The sequence below is a fragment of the Mobula birostris genome, chromosome 6 (genome assembly GCF_030028105.1).
Source record: "Mobula birostris isolate sMobBir1 chromosome 6, sMobBir1.hap1, whole genome shotgun sequence".
Taxonomy (NCBI): domain Eukaryota; kingdom Metazoa; phylum Chordata; class Chondrichthyes; order Myliobatiformes; family Myliobatidae; genus Mobula; species Mobula birostris.
In genome coordinates, this window is record NC_092375.1 from 42,870,127 (window position 1) to 42,891,053 (window position 20,927).

Consider the following 20,927-nt stretch of genomic DNA (forward strand, 5'->3'; position numbering starts at 1 on the left):
CTGCACCTATTGTCTATTGAACTTCACATAATTATGTCATCACATCAGAGCAGCCTTTTAAAGCGAACCCCAACTCAACATCGGTGGTTGTAGATTATGTATGTTACTTTTACAGTCATTCTGAAATTAGTTGCTCAGTTGCAGAGAGGCCAATGAAATGGGGAACTGGAGAGAAAGAGCCCTAGGGTTGGGGAGTCTAGGACCGGAGGGCTCAGCCTCAGAATACAGGTATGTCCCTTTAGAATGGAGATGAGGAGGAATTTCTTTAACCAGATGGTGGTGAACCTGTGGCACTCATTGTCCCAGACAAGCCAAATCATTGATTATTTAAAGTGGAGGTCGATAGGGTCTTGATTAGCAAGTTATGGGGAGAAGACAGGAGAATGGTGTTGGGAGGGATAATAAATCAGCCATAATGGAATGTCGGGGCAGACTCGACGGGCCAAATGGCCTAATCCTGCTCCTTTGTTTATGGTCTTTCCATTCACTGCTTTCCTACATTTCGCAAACCGTGAAGTTCCGTATTGCACACTTGTATTAAATCACCTTGGCTGTTCGCTATTGGCTGTGAGGAAGGGAAATTACAGAAACAATAAACAGAAAGATTGGTGGTGTCGGGATTGGAACGGTAAGGAGACTGTCAGCCGGACACTGCCGACTGCAGAGCCTGGCTCTAGCGGGGTTGTATCTGTCGGCCTCTGTCCCGGCAACTGTGATCTGAACGCAGAGTAACAGACAGAGCAGTCTGTTGTTTGGAGTTTTAAAGACTCATGCCGGATACTAAAGGTGGGTCGTTCGTGGGCGGAAAGATTCTGAGAGGCTACACAGCGGCGAAAGGAAAGTTAGAGGAATAAAAGGAATAAAGGGGTGGGTGATACAGCGGGAAGGGGTGAGAAATACTTGCTAGGGAAGAATGTTACATTTCCTTTCTAGAAACTATTTTTTCCGATTAGAATATAAATTAAAGGAGTGGATAGTCTAGCTGAGAATTCCTCCCTGCGCTGACACAGAGCGACTGAAGAGGGAAGAAAGGGATCTATTTCTGGGAATAGATCGAGAAATACAGTGAACTCTGTGAGAGCCAGGACGCGGGGCCAACAAAACGAGGATTTGGGGATGTGGCGTATTTTGACATCCCGAAGTTCTCCGATAAAGTGCCACACACAATAAGAGTTTGATTGTAGTACTGCATAATGGATGCCGATGAATTGGTTGACGGACAGAAACCGGAGGAGAAACTAAGGACGTGGTTTTCCGTTGGGAGACTCAGCACAACTTACCTTAATAGCTTGAGGGAATAGACACATGTAAAATGCTGGAGGAACTCAACAGGTCAGCCAGCGTCCATAGTGGGAATAAACAGTTCTTCATCTGAACTGGAAAGGAAGGGGGAAGAAACAAGAATAAGAAGGTGGGGGAGGGGAAGGAATACAATCGGCAGGTAAGAAATTGGGCAAAGGATTTGTAGATGCAGTTTAGGGAAATGCTAAACTATGTATTTTGAGCAATTAAACCAGGTGAGAGAGAAGATGGGGATGAAGTAAAAAGCCGGGAGCTGAAAAGTGAAGGGCTGAAGAAAAGGGAATCTAATAGGAGAGGACAGTGGAACATGGGAGAAAGGGAAGGAGGAGGAGAGTCAATAGAAGGAGGTGATGTGCAAGTTGAGGAGAAGGGAAGGAGTGAGGGGGGAACTGGAATGGAAAGGAGAGAAGGAGGAGGGGAGAAATTACTGGAAGTTAGGCAAACCAGTATTCATGCTGTCAGGTTGGAGGCTACCCAGACAGAATATGAGGTGTTGCTCCTTGACCTGAGTGTGATCTTATCGTGGCAGTAGAGGAGGTTTTGGTCCAACATGTTGGAATGGGAATGGGAGGTCGAATTAAAATGTAGACAGAGAGTAGAGCAGTGGGCTAAGCACATACCCATGTGGTGTGCCAGTGTTGATCGGCAGTGAGGAGGATATGTTATCACCAATCCGCACGGATTGTGGTCTTTTGGTTAGAAAGTCCAGGATCTAATTGCAGAGGGAGGTACAGAGGCCCAGGTTCTGCAATTTCTCAAGCAGGATTGTGGGAATGATGGTATTAAATGCTGAGCTATAGTCGATGAACAGCATCCTGACATAGGCGTTTGTGCTGTCCAGGTGGTCTAAAGCTGTGTGAAGAGCCATTGAGATTGCGTCTACCGTTGACCTATTATGGTGATAGGCAAATTGCAATGGGTCCAGGTCCTTGATGAGGCAGGAGTTCAGTCTAGTCATGACCAACCCCTCAAAGCATTTCATCACTGTCGATGTGAGTGCTACTGGGCGATAGTCATTAAGGCAGCTCAGATTATTCTTCTTAGGCACTGGTATAATGGTGGAAGGCAAATGCTGTGTTGTACTTTATTGCTAGGGGACTGGAGTACAAGAGCAAAGACATCATACTAGATGTGATACTGTGGACTGTCTATATGGGCTTTTGGAAGGCTTTTGATAAGGTCCCACTTGGTAATTTTATCCAGAAGATAAGATCTCATGGGATCCAGGCTGCACAAGCCAGTGGATACATAACTGGTTTGGTGGAAAGAGTCAGACAGTGTGGAGAGTTGATTTTTACTTTAGGTACTTGTGGCCAGCTGGTGGTGTGCCACAGGGATTAGTGTTATGTTGCCCCTTTGTCATGTATATTTTTAATTATATGTATGAGAATGTAAGGGATGTCATTGTGTGTGGTGTGTAGTGCAGAAGAATGTGCAAGGTTGCAACAGAATCTTGATCAAGTAAGAAGTTGGGCAAAGGATTTGTAGATGCAATTTAGGGAAATGCTAAACTATGTATTTTGAGCAGTTAAACCAGGGCAAAATGTGCCTTAGTAAATGGCATGGTAGAGCAGAGACCTAGGGGTGCAAGTATACAGTTTACAAAAAGTGGTGACACAGGTAGACAAGGTGGTGCTGAAGATGCATTGAGTATAAGAGTTAGGGTGTCATGTTGGTGCAGTAGAAGACTTTGGTGAGGCCACACTTGGAATATTGTAAGCATTTTTGGTCTCCATTATATGGGAATGATGTGATAAAATTTTGAGAGGGTGCATAAAATCTTCACAGGGGTATTACCAAGACTGGAGAGCCTGACTTATAAAGAGAGGCTAGATAGGCTGGGATTATTTTCCTTGGCGTGTAGGAAGCTGAGGGTTGACCTTATAGAAGTTTCTTCTTTAATCATGGGACATGGATAAGCTGGATGCAGTCTTTCTCCTAAGGTAGACAAGCTTAAAATTATGAGGTATATGTTTAAGGTGAGAGGGGTAAGATTTAGAGAGGATGTGAGGGACAGGAATTTCCACATGGGATTTTCTGTACCGGATTTTCCATGCTGGTTTTCCCCATACAGGGGGTTGTGAGGATAAGGTATCAGAGGAAGTAAAAGGGTACAATTACGGTCTCATTTATGGAAATATTAAGAGGGACATAGGCCAAACATAGGCAAAGTGGATGACTTTAAGAGGGCACCTGAATTGACATGTATGAGTTGGGCTGATAAGATAGTTTATGTGTCGTGGATCTCTAATTTTAATGAGGTGGTGAAACTACATCTGGAGTAGTTTGTGCAGGTTTACAGTCTCTACCTAATGAAGGACAAAGGGAGTGCAGCGCAAGTTCACCTGAGTGATTCATATTGTTATGAGCTGTCAGATGTATAGAAAATTTAAGCAGACTGGGCCTGGTTTATCCTGAGTTTACGAGAATGAGGGATGCCCCCTTATTCTTGCATAAGGAATTCTCATCTTGCTTGACAAGGTAGTGATACATTCTAATTACAGTGCTGGTGGCCATTTAGACCATCAAATCCTTGCTAGCTCCCAATGGAGCGATAACATCAGCCTCATTCCCCCAGCCCCTCCCTATTTCCTTTAATCCTGCAATACAGTCACTCTTACATGCCCCTCAACTCCTCTTTGACAAATGCAAGGAGTTACTTTCTGAGACATCAGGACTATTAGAAGGAACCGTTACTAGTACTACTAGAATGAATGGTGGCACCATGGGGAGTAGAACAGAGAGACCTCGAAGGACAGGTCCATAGATAAACAGGATGGTGAAGAAGGCATCTGGCATGCTGGTCTTCATCAATTAGAGTGGTGAGTACATATTGGGAAGCTGTTGCAGTTATATAAGACATTGGTGAGGTTGCACGTGGATTTGGTCATCCTGTTATAGGAGGGACATCATTAAGCTGAAAGGAGTGTAAAAACTATTTACAAGAATGTTGTTTTGACTCGAGGGCCAGAATTATAGTGAGAGATTGCCAGACTAGAACATGATTCATTCCTTGCAGTGTAAGAGACTGAGGGATGTCCTTATAGGGGTAAATAAAATCATAGGGTGAATGCCATATCCTTTATCCCAAGCAAAAGGAAACAAAAAGTAGAGGCTATAGGTTTGAGGTGAGAGGAAAAAGATTTGAAAGGAACTAGAAAGACAATGTCTTCATGCAGAGGATGGTGAGTATATGGAATGAGCTGCCAGAGGAAGTAGTTGAGGCAGGTACAGAAACAACTTGAGAGTCATTTGGATAAATATGTATAGGAAAGGTTTAGAGAGAAACAGGGCAAATGGGACTATTCTAGGTGGGAATGTTGATTGGCATGGGTGAGTTGAGCTAAAGAGTCTGTTTCTGTGCAATATTGCTCTTTGATTCTACGACTATAGTTTGAGTTCACCTTCCATTGTGTGCTGCAGTTACAGACCAGTTAGTTAGTGTGGCAGAAGTCTTCCAGCTACAGTATGTAACTGACAAGGCACAGCTTATCCTTGGCATCAGGAACTTGGTCAGGGTGAAGGTAGCATCAACCTGCCTTTTCTCCATGCAAGACAGATGAATCTGTTTCTTTATCTAATGGGTATTTCATCCTACACACATCAAAGTTGCTGGTGAACGCAGCAGGCCAGGCAGCATCTCTAGGAAGAGGTGCAGTCGACGTTTCAGGCCGAGACCCTTCGTCAGGACTAACTGAAGGAAGAGTGAGTAAGGGATTTGAAAGTTGGAGGGGGAGGGGGAGATCCAAAATGATAGGAGAAGACAGAAGGGGGAGGGATGGAGCCAAGAGCTGGACAGGCGATAGGCAAAAGGGGATACGAGAGGATCATGGGACAGGAGGTCCGGGAAGAAAGACGGGGGGGGGGGACCCAGAGGATGGGCAAGAGCTATATTCAGAGGGACAGAGGGAGAAAAAGGAGAGTGAGAGAAAGAATGTGTGTATAAAAATAAGTAACAGATGGGGTACGAGGGGGAGGTGGGGCCTTAGCGGAAGTTAGAGAAGTCGATGTTCATGCCGTCAGGTTGGAGGCTACCCAGACGGAATATAAGGTGTTGTTCCTCCAACCTGAGTGTGGCTTCATCTTTACAGTAGAGGAGGCTGTGGATAGACCTGTCAGAATGGGAATGGGATGTGGAATTAAAATGTGTGGCCACTGGGAGATCCTGCTTTCTCTGGCGGACAGAGCGTAGATGTTCAGCAAAGCGGTCTCCCAGTCTGCGTCGGGTCTCGCCAATATATAAAAGGCCACATCGGGAGCACCGGACGCTGTGCTGCTATTGTGACTCCCGTCTCCCCTTCCCCCACCAATACTCTGCAATCCCGTCTCCCTCAGATCCCACCGTCAGCTCCTGGGCCCTCGGAGGCTCCATCTTCCTCTCACCCCAACCCTCCCCTCTCCATTGACACACCCAGCCTCTCCCCTCCCCCCTCTGATCCCAGCTCTCATCCGTGCCGGGTCTTTACCATCCCCTCCGACCTTCAACTGTCGGAGGCAGAACGCTCGGTTCTCAGTAAGGGCCTCACGTTTGTCCCCCTTCGCCCACACCTCAGCGAGTTCCGTGTTCACCATGATACGGAACTTTTCTTCCGCCGTCTCCGTCTCTGAGCCTACTTCTTCGGCAAGGACTCTTCCAACCCCACCGATGACCCCTTCTCCCGTCTTCAACCCTCCTCTTCTTCATGGACACCCCGCTCTGGTCTTCTGCCTGCTCTGGATCTCTTTATCGCTAATTGCCGACGGGACATCAACCATCTCGACTTCACCGCACCTTGTCCCCATTCCAACCTCACTCCTTCGGAACGCTCTGCTCTCCACTCCCTCCGCACTAATCCTAACCTTATTATTAAACTCGCCGATAAGTGGGGTGCTGTTGTAGTCTGGCGTACTGACCTCTACCTTGCCAAGGCACAGCAACAACTCGCGGATACCTCCTCTTATTTACCCCTCGATCGTGACCCCACTAAGGAGCACCAGGCCATTGTCTCCCACACCATCACCGACTTTATCCGCTCAGGGGATCTCCCATCCACTGCTACCAGCCTTATAGTTTCCACACCCCGCACTTCCCATTTCTACCTCCTACCCAAGATCTACAAACCTGCCTGTCCTGGCCGACCTATTGCTGATCCTGCCCCACCGAACTCGTTTCTGCATACCTCGACACGGTTTGGTTTTATCACCCCTTGTTCAATTCCTTCTGACCGTTGTTCGTGACACTTCTCACGCTCTTAAACTTTTCGATGATTTTAAGTTCCCTGGCCCCTACCGCTTTATTTTCACCATGGATGTCCAGTCCTTATATACTTCCATCCCCCATCAGGAAGGTCTCAAAGCTCTACGCTTCTTTTTGGATTCCAGACCTAATCAGTTCCCCTCTACCACCACTCTGCTCCCTCTAGCGGAATTAGTCCTTACTCTTAATAATTTCTCCCTTGGCTCCTCCCACTTCCTCCAAACTAAAGGTGTAGCTATGGGCACCCGTATGGGTCCTAGCTATGCCTGCCTTTTTGTTGGGTTTGTGGAACAATCTATGTTCCGTGCCTATTCTGGTATCTGTCCCCCACTTTTCCTTCGCTACATCGACGACTGCATTGGCGCTGCTTCCTGCACGCATGCAGAACTCGTTGACTTTATTAACTTTGCCTCCAACTTTCACCCTGCCCTCAAGTTTACCTGGTCCATTTCCGACACCTCCCTCCCCTTTCTAGATCTTTCTGTCTCTGTCTCTGGAGACAGCTTATCCACTGATGTCTACTATAAGCCTGCTGACTCTCACAGCTATCTGGACTATTCCTCTTCTCACCCTGTCTCTTGCAAAATCGCCATCCCCCTTCTCGCAATTCCTCCGGCTCCGCCGCATCTGCTCTCAGGATGAGGCTTTTCATTCTAGGACGAGGGAGATGTCTTCCTTTTTTAAAGAAAGGGGCTTCCCTTCCTCCACTATCAACTCTGCTCTTAAACGCATCTCCCCCATTTCACGTACATCTGCTCTCAGTCCATCCTCCCACCACCCCACTAGGAATAGGGTTCCCTTGGTCCTCACCTACCACCCCACCAGCCTCCGGGTCCAACATATTATTCTCCGTAACTTCCGCCACCTCCAACAGGATCCCACCACTCACATCTTTCCCTCCCCGCCCCCCTGCATTCCGCAGGAATCGCTCCCTACGCAACTCCCTTGTCCATTCGTCCCCCCCATCCCTCCCCACTGATCTCCCTCCTGGCACTTATCCGTGTAAGCGGAACAAGTGCTACACATGCCCTTACACTTCCTCCCTCACCACCATTCAGGGCCCCAAACAGTCCTTCCAGGTGAGGCAACACTTCACCTGTGAGTCGACTGGGGTGATATACTGCGTCCGGTGCTCCCGATGTGGCCTTTTATATATTGGCGAGACCCAACGCAGACTGGGAGACCGCTTTGCTGAACATCTACGCTCTGTCCACCAGAGAAAGCAGGATCTCCCAGTGGCCACACATTTTAATTCCACATCCCATTCCCATTCTGACATGTCTATCCATGGCCTCCTCTACTATAAAGATGAAGCCACACTCAGGTTGGAGGAACAACACCTTATATTCCGTCTGGGTAGCCTCCAACCTGATGGCATGAACATCGACTTCTCTAACTTCCGCTAAGGCCCCACCTCCCCCTCGTACCCCATCTGCTACTTATTTTTATGCACACATTCTTTCTCTCACTCTCCTTTTTCTCCCTCTGTCCCTCTGAATATACCTCTTGCCCATCCTCTGGGTCCCCCTTGTCTTTCTTCCCGGACCTCCTGTCCCATGATCCTCTCGTATCCCTTTTGCCTATCACCTGTCCAGCTCTTGGCTCCATCCCTCCCCCTCCTGTCTTCTCCTATCATTTTGGATCTCCCCCCCCCCAACTTTCAAATCCCTTACTCACTCTTCCTTCAGTTAGTCCTGACGAAGGGTCTCAACCTGAAACGTCGACTGCACCTCTTCCTACAGATGCTGCCTGGCCTGCTGCGTTCACCAGCAACTTTGATGTGTGTTGCTTGAATTTCCAGCATCTGCAGAATTCCTGTTGTTTGGGTATTTCATCCTGTTTCTTTTCACTTTAGTCCATCAATCTATTTCACAAAACAGGTAGAAGATTACTTTGAATTGATACTGAGAATCAAAACTTATTTGAAAAAAAAATGGACAGACTTTTAAAAAAAGCAGGAAGAGAGCTGGAGAAATTTGGAAAAGAAAATATCCTCCAAAACATTGATCACAAGAAAATTGACAGGGAATTAAAGCGGGTTTTAAGGAAGGACAAGACAGTGAGGGAACAATCAGAAGAGACCAATCTTCCTGGTGAGGCAAGTGCACCAAGCATGTGCCAAGGTGAACCTACCACAACCAACACACTTGCTGGTGAGTAACTCGTTTTGTTTGCTCATTTTCCTTGTGATGCTATTTGATTGTGTCGTTGTGAGTGCCAAAAGCTCTCCTTATTGCCCTATCTACCTGTAATACTACTTTCATGGAATTGTGGAGCTGTTTATTCTACCGCACATCTCAGTGCCTTTCTTGCACACCTTATCATGATGGCTTTACAGGAATTGGGAGGGGGAGAGGTGGTTAAAAGCAGAGGAGGTTGAAGAGCTGATAACTCACTTTTCCCCAGGATAGCTCCTATTGTTCTGACGAGACATCAGAAAACTCCTCCTTGCCCTACTCCAAGGATACACCACCATGGATGTCTTGATGTGAAAACTGTTCCATGGCAAAAAGTTCAACCATTTAACAATAGATAGTGATGAATATTTGCACTTTGGCTGCCAGTAATTCCTGTTCTAGATGATGTGCTGATAATGTAAGGGAGGTTATAAGGTTAATATAATTCTACACAAGACATGCTAGAAAAATCCACTGTAAACTTTGTTAATAACAACTGGTTTATATTCCCTTGGAAAAGGTATCCATAGAAGCTATAACACCAAGAGTCTCATCTCTGAGAGGGGCCATTTAGAAATTAAAGATGTACACTATGTCCAAAAATACCTTTTTTTGGTGGGGGGGGGGGTGGGATCCAAGAGATGGCTTGGCATTTTATTCTGGATATCACTTGTTATTCTGTAGGGCTGACGTGCCACCTACCATACTCCAGTACCGCTATTCTGCCAAGCTATTTCAACACAAGGGAAAAGGGAATTTCCTATCCAGGCAACTATGTCATCTCAAAATGGTGCCTTTGTCCTGAGAGGTTGTACTGCTATTTCGATGGAGTGTTGGCCCCCCCTCCAAATAGAATCCCTGAAAGTTAATATCAGAAAATGCGACAAATGGTGGGACTATGAAAGACGTATGCCAATAATCCTGCAGAATGTCAAGGTTTCTTTTTGTCTTTAAATGAAGGCGGCAATCTCTTTCAAGTAAGACAAAAGACGTTTTGCTAATTTGGTGGATTTGGGTTAATTGGAATACTTTGGAACCTGTACATTTTGGCCAAATTTTGTGGCTGCCCTGATTAACCAGTTTCATGGAAATAGTTAAAAAAGTACTTTAAAAATACTAACTACTGCTTACTTTCCAATAAATTATGTATTTAAATGAAAACACAGAATAATTTAAACACTATCAATATCTCTATGGTACTAGAAAAATATATTAGTTCCCAATTGTTATCCATAGAGGAATTCATTCAGTGTACCTGTGCGCTACCATGTTCTTTTGATTGACTTAAATGAACAAAACCAGCACAGACACCTAATGGACTGCCGTCGTACAATTCTTTCAATGATTGCATCCCCCAAATCTTCATTTTCATTGTAACATTCAAGATGATTGCCAATGCCTTCAAATTCATCATAGCTCCTAACTTGCTGAAGTAGTGAAATCTTTTTCACTCCCAGCCATTTCTGACATTTCCAAACCTGAAAGCAATGTGCGAAATAGTTCTGTGTTGTTTTGCTGTTTATTTCTCAGCGACTATCAGTGACAAAAATCACTGTGCTTTTTCAACACAAACGTATGCAAGTGACACTATTTAAAAACTAGCTGCTCCAAGCACACAACTGACACCAGTTAGAAACCGTTCAGCAACTATCTCCTGTCCCAGTTAAGTGGCATTACATCCCAAATAAATAAAAGGAATCCGAGCTATTTTGTCGATTATTTGTTGTTCTTTAAGAGTTGTCCCAAATAAGCAGCTGCCCCGATTAACCAATGGGCCAATTAACCAGAATCCACTGTATAACATTGATGGAATGCCAAATTACTTCAGTGTTGCCTATGATCCTGCTATTTATTTTGCCTAACATAATATTGTACTTCAGCAGAAACTCAAAATGAAGAAAGAACGGGTGAGCTAAAAGAAAAGCTTCAAAATGTATTTCAGCAAGGAAAAGTCCCATTTTATGTCAGGACGCTGACTGTTTGTGGCTACAGGAGCGCAGGAAAAACTACCTTGCTCCGCAGGTTACTGAATGAGCCCTTCCGGGAGGATGAGCCAATAACAGATGGAATACAAATTGGACAAATTGGTATTAAAAACTGGGAAGAAAAGATAGGTAAGCCCATTAAGAGTGGGAGATAGTGGTAAGTTTGAATTTCCACCCCCTCCTCTTCCACAGAAAATCTATTGCGGTCTGCCTGGAGGGGTATATTGCATAATACAGTGTGTAGTGACTAATCCAGAAACTCGAGAGCACAGGTGTGGGCCACAGATAGATGTATTTCAACTTCTTATGAAAAGTCCAGACAATCAGAGCCTTGCTTATTGGGCCATTCACAGCCCTTACGCAAATACAGCACCCACCTGCACAGTGTTACAAGATCAGGGAAAATAATCTGACCAGTTCCTTTCAGTTGAATGTAGCCATCTTTAAAGATCACACTGGACTGTATAAAGGGACTGATATTAGCAAAGCTACCAGCCTCTTATGTAAAGCATTTAGTTAGCCGGTAGAAATTGGTCTTGTTCCTTCTCGATATTCATTGCATGGGATCACAACGGATCCATTGACTGCACCTCTCTTACTTATACTGACATGAGCAATGGACAATGTCTTTCCCTGTGACATCAGTACCTCTGCTAACATGGTGGAAAATGACTTAATCCACCAAGCTTTTGTATTATACTTGACAAAGCTGAGACATGATAACACAATGGTTTGAAGCAGACCTCTGAATTACTGAGAAGAAAAATGTAAACAATAACAAGATTCTGAACAAGCCTTAATTTCTATGTTAATTAAATCTCTGTTGTTGTTCAACCAGCAAAGTTTGCAAACTACTTCCTACATGCATAGCTTTGTGGACCAGAATTTAACATTATTTATTATTTTTAAAAAACTACATAATGGCAAACTGAAATATATTTCTTCTCACACTCTGCAATTGGTCTTCAAACTTGAAGTGGGGGTGGGGGGTGTTGTAAAAAAACTGAAGAACACGGTCAGCCAGTTTTAAAGACAAATGTTTATATTTTGGTGTAGGCATATGAAAGAATTTTCATCTTTTTCTTTATAGTTGCTGATTGACCTGCTGTGCATTTCCGATTTCATACAGTTTTCCTGATTTGAAAATGACCACTTTCAAGTAATCTTGATCTACTTCACATTGTATTCCATTTCCTTCTCTTCCGCTTACACACTGAGTGCTTGAACTTTGGGATGTCTTGAACACAAAACTTTGACATAAACTGAGTTCTAAAAGTATGATCTTCTAAACATAATTAAACATATTCAGAATTTACTACCTTCTTCTCTTGTCAATAGATAATCCAAGTGATGATTTAACAACTGCAATTGCAACTTGTGTTTTAAATACCGACAAACAACCTCTAGACGGTAAGTGATAGTGATTTTTTTTTAAATAGGAAGCGATTTCTTAAAATAATGTTTAGAATTGATTAATCCCAGATGGATATAAATTGTTTTATATCCCGAAATCCAGTTCTCCTCATGATTCACAAGCATGATGCTGGGATTGGAGGGCTTGAGTTACAGGGAGAGATTGGATAGGCTGAGACGGTTTTCTCTGGAATGAAGGAGGCTGAGGAGTAATGGTATGAAGAACACAGATCAGGTGGATTGTCACAGTCTTTTTTTTCCCCCAGAGTAGAAGAGTCTAAATCCAGAGGCCATGGGTTTAAGGTCAGTGAAGAAAGATTTAGAGGGGATCTGAGGGATAAAGTTTACGCTCAGAGAGTATATGAATCGAACTGGCAGAGGAAGTGGTATCAATTGCCACATTTAAAAGGCACTTGTTAAGTGTATGGACAGGAAAGTTTTAGAGGATGTGAGCCAAATGCAGGGCAATGGAAGTATCTGAGAGGGCACTCGAGTTGGCATGGGCGAATTAGGCGGTAGGGCCCATTTTATGCTGTTCTAACTCTTTTAACACTTCAGAGCTTCCACTTCCTTTTGTTCTCCCCACTGTTGCTCAGTTGATCATTAGGACCAAACATAAATTGTGAAAGGCACCCGTTATCTTCAGTTGATTCCTATACAATTAATCCAGGGAACAATAAAACAGGATTTAATTCCTGTTAATTTTTTGAGGATGGATATAAATTTGATACATTCTTATGTTTTAAAAGAACATTTAAAAAAGTTGCTATATTAGTTGATTTGTAAAAATGTAATTCAATTGTTTTGTCTAAAAACTTTGAAGAAGGTTGATCTGTAAGTCTACCACGATATTAGAGGTGTACCAAGATGTTATTGCTTGGATTCTACAAAGATGACAGTGCAGTGTTTGGTGTTTGTTGGGCGATGGATCCATGTGCTTCTGGTCCCAGAGACTCCCAATGATTCCCACAGTAAACATTTTTCCATTGGTTAACCAAACACTACAGCAGGAGCCATTAGGCCCATCAACTCAATTTTAGCTTTCGGGCAGTAATCCTATCTATCCTAGTTTCCTCCTTATTTCTCTGTATTCTTGCAACTTTCACTCTCTCTCTCTATCCTGCCCATCAATTCATTGATTGATTTAGGACATTTCCAACAGCCAGTTAAGCTGGAATGTTGTTGGGATGAGGGAGGGATCTGGATCAACTAGTGGAAACCCAGTGGCAGGGAGAATGTGCAAACTCCAAGATGGAACTGAAGGTGAGTATTGAACTTGGATTGCAGTCCTATCATATATATATTGGATTAATTACTCAGAACTTATTTAACAAAATTTCCTATCAAGGAATTGGGACATTTATATGGTGCTGCAAATATTAACTAGTTGTTAGAAAATGTTACATTAGTATGATGGTTAATGAGATTGTGAATCTGAATCCTACAATGACATCTGGAAAAAGGATTTTCAAGTAACAGAAGGCATTTTAAAGACTTAAAACAAAAATGCTAATTTAGTAACGGTGATTACACAACACATTATTTTTAAAAAATGCATCTGGCTCACCAATCAGATTTTGTAAAGGCTGCTGTCTTTGGCCATTGAAGTGGGTTAGCAAAGGCAATGAGTGATAGATAGCATTTGGCTCTGCCAACACTATAATGTATGTGAAGAAATTGAAAGGATCTGCTGCTTTAACCTCAGGCCATCCTATCCTCTGGTTTTGGAGAAATGTTTATTTCACAACTCAAACCGTTCAGCTTGATGGGTAAAAAAAACTAGAAGTGGCAACCCAGAGCTGAGTTAATCATTGCATTTTACTCCTAAATCGAATGCAGCGTTCCTTGCCAGCTTGGTCTGATAGAGGTGTACATGCACAGACAATCAGCAACACTAACAATCTATCTTCCTGTTCAGGAATAATATTTTATCTGAAGGTTACACTTAGATCTTAATGTTTTTTCAGACCAAATCCAATTTTAAAATGGATGTAGTTCTCTTTATTCAAATTGCACAATAACCATAATTGCACAATGAAATCTGCACAATAATCAGACAGCGAGTTCTTGTAAGATACCTGTGTCACAAACCATTTCTTAACTTCTAGGAACACCTGAAGATCAAGCGAATAGCACCACTCACTTAAATGAAGAACCGAAAGACAAGACTGAAGGTACAGATTGTAAAAGATTTGCCAATGGCTGTCTAAATCTCAAAAGCCAGTTATCCATCTTAAAGCTGAAATGGTTGCAACCGACTTTAGAAGGCTTCGTTCAATTTTTGCCAATATTGTAAAATTAATTGCACCACTGTTGCTCATTTTTATTATATTTGACAATAAGGAATATCTCCTCTACTGTTCTGCAGAGAAGGGTGGATGTGGAGTCTCTCACTATGTTCAGTTGCAGGCTCCTTTGTGAAAATTCTGATGTAAAATGGGTGCAAGTTGCTGAATGATTCTATTGCCTTTAAAATATTTCAGCAATAGATTAAGGGCAAACAGGTGGGAGGGCTTGTTCCGTCTCACTTTTGTCTCCAATCACTTCACCACACACCATTGAACTGTGAAACACTGACAGTAGGATATGGCGAGAAGGAAAGGATAACTCCTTATAAAGGATCTTGGCCCAAAACAGCAACTCTTTATTCCTTTCCATAGATGCTGCCTGTCCTCCTGAGTGGTGTGTGTGTGTGTGTGTGTGTGTGTGTATAACAGTAATATCTGTAGAATCCCATGTTTATAGATGCAGAACTCTGTTTTGGTCTACAAAGCCATTCCGGAGGAAGTTGGATAGGAAGCTCAAACTTCTGGGCACTGGTGACTCATGCCTGGCAATGTTAGGAATCAATAACCTTGGCAAAACTGGGTACACTTTGTTCTAACCCAAGAAGCAATGTTCCTGAAAGGATCAGGAATCCATGATGACAACTTCTTGTGTTTCAAATGATGAAGAGGAATATACTCTAGTTATAGTCGTACATTAGCTGAGAATATTAAGAGTGTGAAGTCCTTCCTCTCTCAGCAAGTTCCCTGGGCTTTTGGAAGCTGGCACCCATATAAAACTATGATCCTAACTTGGTACTGCTCTTCTAACATGGCAAGCCTTCATTACAGTGCTGTTGTGTTGTAAAGGTCATCAGTTACTTTTGTAGTGCTCCCAACCTGATGTTGCAGAGATCTCTGAGAGCCCCAATAGTTGAGAGCAACAATCTTCTCCATGGGCACTTTTGGAGCAATTCAAGCAGAAGCGTAAGGCATCGACCCATACTCCTCTCAATTCATTGATGGTGACAGTGGTACCATCTTCCTCCGAGGGTGTTGACTTTACTTTTTTGTATATCCTGTCCACGCACTCAGTAAAGCAGTGGACAGCCAGGACACTGAGATACTCTTCCCCAAGCTGAAGGAAGTCCATCAATCTCCTGAGGGGCTGACTCTAACTAAAGCCATTCATAAAAATGGGCAGAAATTTTAAGTGTTGGAGGGAAAAAATCCCAAGAAGATGCAGAAAGAATGGAATGATATTAAATTGGATTAAAATGGTTAACAAAGGAGCAAAGAAAATCCAAAGATCTAACTTTACCAAACCCTGGATGTTCCAACGTATGTTACATCTGATGTAACAGCAGGCTGTGGTCTACAGTGGGAAATTCTGTGCAACAATATGATGACTAGGCAATTTGTGTCTGAGCTATTGGTTAGATGAGAGAAAGGAAAAGTTGACAACATTAATTCTCCATCCCAATCCCACATCTTCCCACTGTCTTTAACCTGTAATGAAGGCTAGTGTTGGTACACCACATCTCTCAACTGGCACATTACAGCCATCTGAACCACCAAAACTTCAACAACTGTGGGTACTCGTGCATTTGAATAGGTTACTTCCTTCTTGCGTAATTTTAAGTTTCACCCTTCAACTTACTGTAGATTACCCAATATACGTCTTCCGTCATTCCTGTGCCTTCGCTGTCTTTGTTCAGTCAGTGACACTGCCACAACTGGAATCATTCAGTCTGCCCTCTCACAGACCATTCCTCTCATTACCAGTATGGGTAACTGAAAGTTGGTACAATGGCTAAGAAGTGTATCATTCGGCTACTGAATAGCACAATACTTACAGCACTGACTGCGGATTGTCTGCAGGGTGGAGACCTCAATAAATGCAAACAATTCAGATAGTTTCTCTCATTGAGGAAGCCCAAAAGAGGAAGTTTCATTACAGTTTGAGCTGGAAGACAGCTACACACTCAGCAATTTAAAGGTAGAACAGATATTAAGCCGATGAAAACTGAAACATGCAGTCCACAGATCCCCAACCCCTCCCCATACCTAGAAACAAACTGAACCTTTTCCATGGTTCCTCTTGATAACTCTGGCTTGGCAGTTCCAATTGATCTCGAGCCTTCACTGCTGCAGCATCCCTTATATCTATTGAACAGGAAGAGATGACCAGTTCAATAGATACTGAGGTCCCATTTCTGGATTATCATGAAGCACATCACCAAAGATATTTTTTAAGAGAGATCAAATACATATAATAATTACAATATATACATTTTAAACTTAAACTTCTAAAATTTATTTTAAAAACAAGAAGCTGAGCTAAATTGGAGAAAATTAAATCACCCACTTGCATGTAAGTTTTCAATCTGAGTCAATGACTTTAAATGAGTGGGGTCCCTCTACATATTGCCAATTGTCCCTGGCACAAAGTTGAAGAGCTTGGTGAGTTACATCCACTCCATCTGGCTGAGGAGATTTGGGCCTTGCTGCTGAACTTCAAAGAAGTCAGAGATCATAAGGAGAACATAGCGAGCAGTGAGCCAGTTTGCCTCATTATCTTTAGAAGTTTGTTCTGAAGGGCTTGAGCACCTTCTATTTTTTTCAATGTTTTATTTAAGATCAGATACTGCACTCAAATTTATGCACCATTAGGAATCTAGCCAGAAATTCTATTAATCTTCAATTTTTTTTGTTGTTGACAGACCCCCTTTCCTTCAATTAGAAATCTGCTTGCATCTGTTTTTAATTTTACAATTACTTCCCTAAAATAATCAAATGGCAGTGACCAAGCCCATATTCAAAGGAGTTTCAACAATATCAAGAACTGAAATGTGTTTCTTATTCAAAAACCAAAATAAATCCCGTTCTTCTGCTATTTCAATCATATGCTATTATGTTTAATAACAACCTACCATATACTCTAAACCTTCTGATGCTGTCTGATTTGGATGCTATCCTGCATGTTTATTTTAGTTTTAGATTTCCAGCTTCTGCATAATTTTGTTTCTCATTCAAAGTTCAAAGCAAAGTTTATTATCAGAGTACATACACGTCACCACTTACAACCCTGAGATTTTTTCCCCCTTGCGGGCATACTTAGCAAATCTATAGAACAGTAACTGTAACCAGGATCAATGAACAACAAACTATGCAAAAATAAATAAATAGCAATAAATAACGAGAGCATGAAATAACATGATAAAGAGTCATTAAAGTGAAATCATTGGTTATGGGAATACTAGAAATAGAACAATAGAATGGAGGGAGGAGAAGATGGCGACGCGACGCAGCGCGCGCTGCCATTCCGAACTGATATCGTATCTGTGAAGTAGGATGTTGTGCACAATCCTGATTTGATAGAGACAGACATGAAGAAGCACGGAGGAACATCTGGAGAAACTTCTGAAATGCCTGCTTCGCTGCCGCTGCTACTGTGCGATCGAGAATCTCTGGAGGGAAGGCCTCAAATCCTTAGCCTTGCCTGTTGCCTGTTGCCGGGGCTGGGGTCCAAACGCTCGGCAGAGATGGTGCTCGGTGCATCGGTGTCGGGGAGCTGGTCGGAGGCTCGGAGCTTTTGGACGGACTCGGAGTTGGACTGCGGTCGGATGCTTCCAGGATGCTGCATCGGCAGGTTTGCGGCACTGGAGATTTACCGTCTGCGTGAGATGATGGGACTTTCGAGAGACTTTGAGACTTTACCGTGCCCATGGTCTGTTCCTATCAAATTACGGTATTGCTTTGCACTGTTGTAACTATATGTTATAATTATGTGGTTTTTTGTCAGTTTTTCAGTCTTGGTTTGTCACGTGTTTCTGTGATATCATTCTGGAAAAAACATTGTATCATTTCTTAATGCATGCATTACTAAATGACAATAAAAGAGGACTGCGTGTCCTCATAATCTAAGCGTTATTATCCTCTTTTGTTCAAGAACCTGATGGCTGAGGGGTGGTAACTGAATAGGAATTGCAGAGCAGGAAGTGATGCGTGCATGGAATAATTTCACACACTTTTTCTTTTCTCTGTGACAGATCCTGTAATGGATGAACATTTTACCAATGAAATACTGATGAAGCTGCAAGAAACCAGTGAATGCTCTGATGGGTTTTCAGTATTTAGATACTATGACTTTGGAGGTCATGTTGAATACCAACAGATGCACATGCCTTTTTTACCTCAGAATGCTGTCTACCTGTTGGTTGTTAACTTAAACCTGGAATTGAATGACAAATTACCAGCAAAGGAAAGGCCACTTCGAGGACAAAAAGTAATGGACACCTGTGGATACACTGTGAAAGGCAAGTTAAAGAGACATACTTTCCATAAATCTGTCCAGTTGCTGCCTTGTGTTGCTATAAACTAAATTTAAACCAGAAGTAATTATGTTTTCAACTAGTTACATAGTAAGATTTATTGAAATGCCATCAAAATTAATGAACAATACCAAAATTCACAGCCCTTTGGATAAGTTGTTACTTCATTTTAAATATCAGACTTTGAATTTTGGCTGTGTTTGGGGCTATGTGATTGATAGCATTGGATGAGGCTATGGTGGGCGGTGCACATCATGTAAATTGGTTACTTTGACTGTTAAAGATGTTCTAATGTATAGTTACTATTGCCAGAGGTTACCTTGGACTTGCCATTTTATACTGCAGATTATAATGAGAATCAGGGTATACTTGAAAAACAGCATTTCTTCCAACAAAGTTACCCTGTGGAGGTTGTGAGGAAATTCCCACTAAGTAAATACCGGCCCTACTTTGGATATTCAAAGATGAGACATCTCAATGTCTTTGCTTATGGCCGTGTGGCTAAGCACAGTTCCAAAGCCATATTTAGTTTGCCGATGACACCACTGTCTCCTATACGATGATGAATCAGGCTGAAAATCTGGCTGAGTGGTGCCACAACAACAATTTCTCACTCAACGTCAGCCAGACCAAGGGGCTGATTATTGACTTCAGGAGAAGAAAACCGAAGGTCCGTAAGCCAGACCTCTTTGGGGGATCAGAGGTGGAGAGGGTCATCAACTTTAAATTCCTTGGTGTTATCATTTCAGGCCTAGGCCCAGCATGTAACTGTAACTACAAAGGAAGCATGGCAGTGCCTTTACCTCTTTAGAAGTTTGTGAAGATTCAGCATGACGTCTAAAACTTAGTCAAACTTCTATAGATGAGTGGTGGAGAGTATATTGACAGGTTGTATCACAGCATGGAAACATCAGTGCCCTTGAACAGCAAAATGGTACAAATGTAGTTTATATGGCCCAATCCATCGCGGGTAAGACCCTTCCCAATATTGAGCTCATTGACTTGGAGTGTTGCCACAGGAAGGTGGCATCCATCATCAGGGAGCCCCGTCACCCTGCTCATGCTCTCTTCTCACTGCTGCCATCGGGAACAGGGCACTGGAGCCTTAGGACTCACTCCACCAGGTTCAGGAGCAGTTATTATCCCTCAACCATCATGCTCTTGAACCAGAGGGGCAGCTTCACTTTCCTCATCACTGTTCCCACAACCTATCAACTCACCTTCAAGGACTCGCACGTTCTCAATATTTATTGCTTATTGATTTATTTACTGTATTTTCACAGCTTGTTTTTGCAATTTTTTTGTCCATCCTGTTATGTGCTGTCTTTCATTGATTCTATTATGGATTTACTGAATATGAACCTCAGGGGTATATATGGTGATAAATACTATATCTACTTTGAACATAAATTTACTTTGGACTTTGAACTTTCTTCTCAGTTTTGTCACCCTGCTATAGGAAAAATGTTATTCAACTGAAGAGAGTGCAGAAAAGATTTATAAGGATGCTGTCAGGACTTGAGGGATTGAGGTATGGGGAAAAGTTGGACAGGCTAGTACTTCATTTCTTAAAACATCGGAGGCCTTGAGGTGACCTGGTAGAAGCATATAAATTCCTTTTCACCTTAAACCCATGTGCTCTAGCTGTTGGTACTCCAACTCTGGGGAAAAAAATGAAAGATTTGAGAGGCAATTATTTTACATAAAAGATTATATCTATGTGGAATCACTTGCCAGATGATGTGCGTGAGGCAGCTAAAATTACACTTTTTAATAGACATTTGGACAGGTACGTGGATTGGAATGGTTTAGAGTTTATGGGCCAAATGCTGGAAAATGGGACTAGCTTGGATGGGGCATCTTGGCGAGCATAGGCCGAAGGGCCTGTTTGCATACTGTATGACTCTCTGACAACTCTAGTTTCTGTGGCATTAAGATATAAGGCCATAAGACATTGGAGCAGAATTAAGCCATTCAGCCCATAGACTCTGCACTGCCATTTTATCATGGCTGATCCATTTTCCCTCCCAACTCCGTTCTCCTGCCTTCTCCCCATAACCTTTGAACACTGACTAATCAAAAGCTTATCAACCTCCTCCTTAAATACACCCAGTGACCTGGCCAACACAGCTACTTGTGGCAATGAATTCTACAGATTCACCACCCCCGTTAAGAAATTCTTCTTCATCTCCATGCTAAATGTAGCCCCTCTATTC

At 42.8% G+C, this 20,927-nt stretch overlaps 1 protein-coding gene across 3 annotated transcripts in view; it reads left to right on the forward strand.

Annotated features, from left to right (window-relative positions):
• The first annotated feature begins 621 nt into the window (after nt 1-621).
• The window catches only part of LOC140199769 (uncharacterized), a 48,907-nt gene continuing 28,601 nt past the window's right edge, over nt 622-20,927 (forward strand). For 2 of the 3 annotated variants that reach the window (XM_072262254.1, XM_072262256.1), the window contains exons 1-6: nt 622-786; nt 8,419-8,691; nt 10,596-10,829; nt 12,039-12,110; nt 14,222-14,287; nt 18,430-18,696. In XM_072262254.1, coding sequence (XP_072118355.1) covers nt 8,472-8,691; nt 10,596-10,829; nt 12,039-12,110; nt 14,222-14,287; nt 18,430-18,696 — 859 coding nt within the window. In that variant the 5' untranslated portion in view covers nt 622-786; nt 8,419-8,471. The remainder of the gene's footprint in view (nt 787-8,418; nt 8,692-10,595; nt 10,830-12,038; nt 12,111-14,221; nt 14,288-18,429; nt 18,697-20,927) is intronic. The other variant, XM_072262255.1, reaches the window with a different exon arrangement.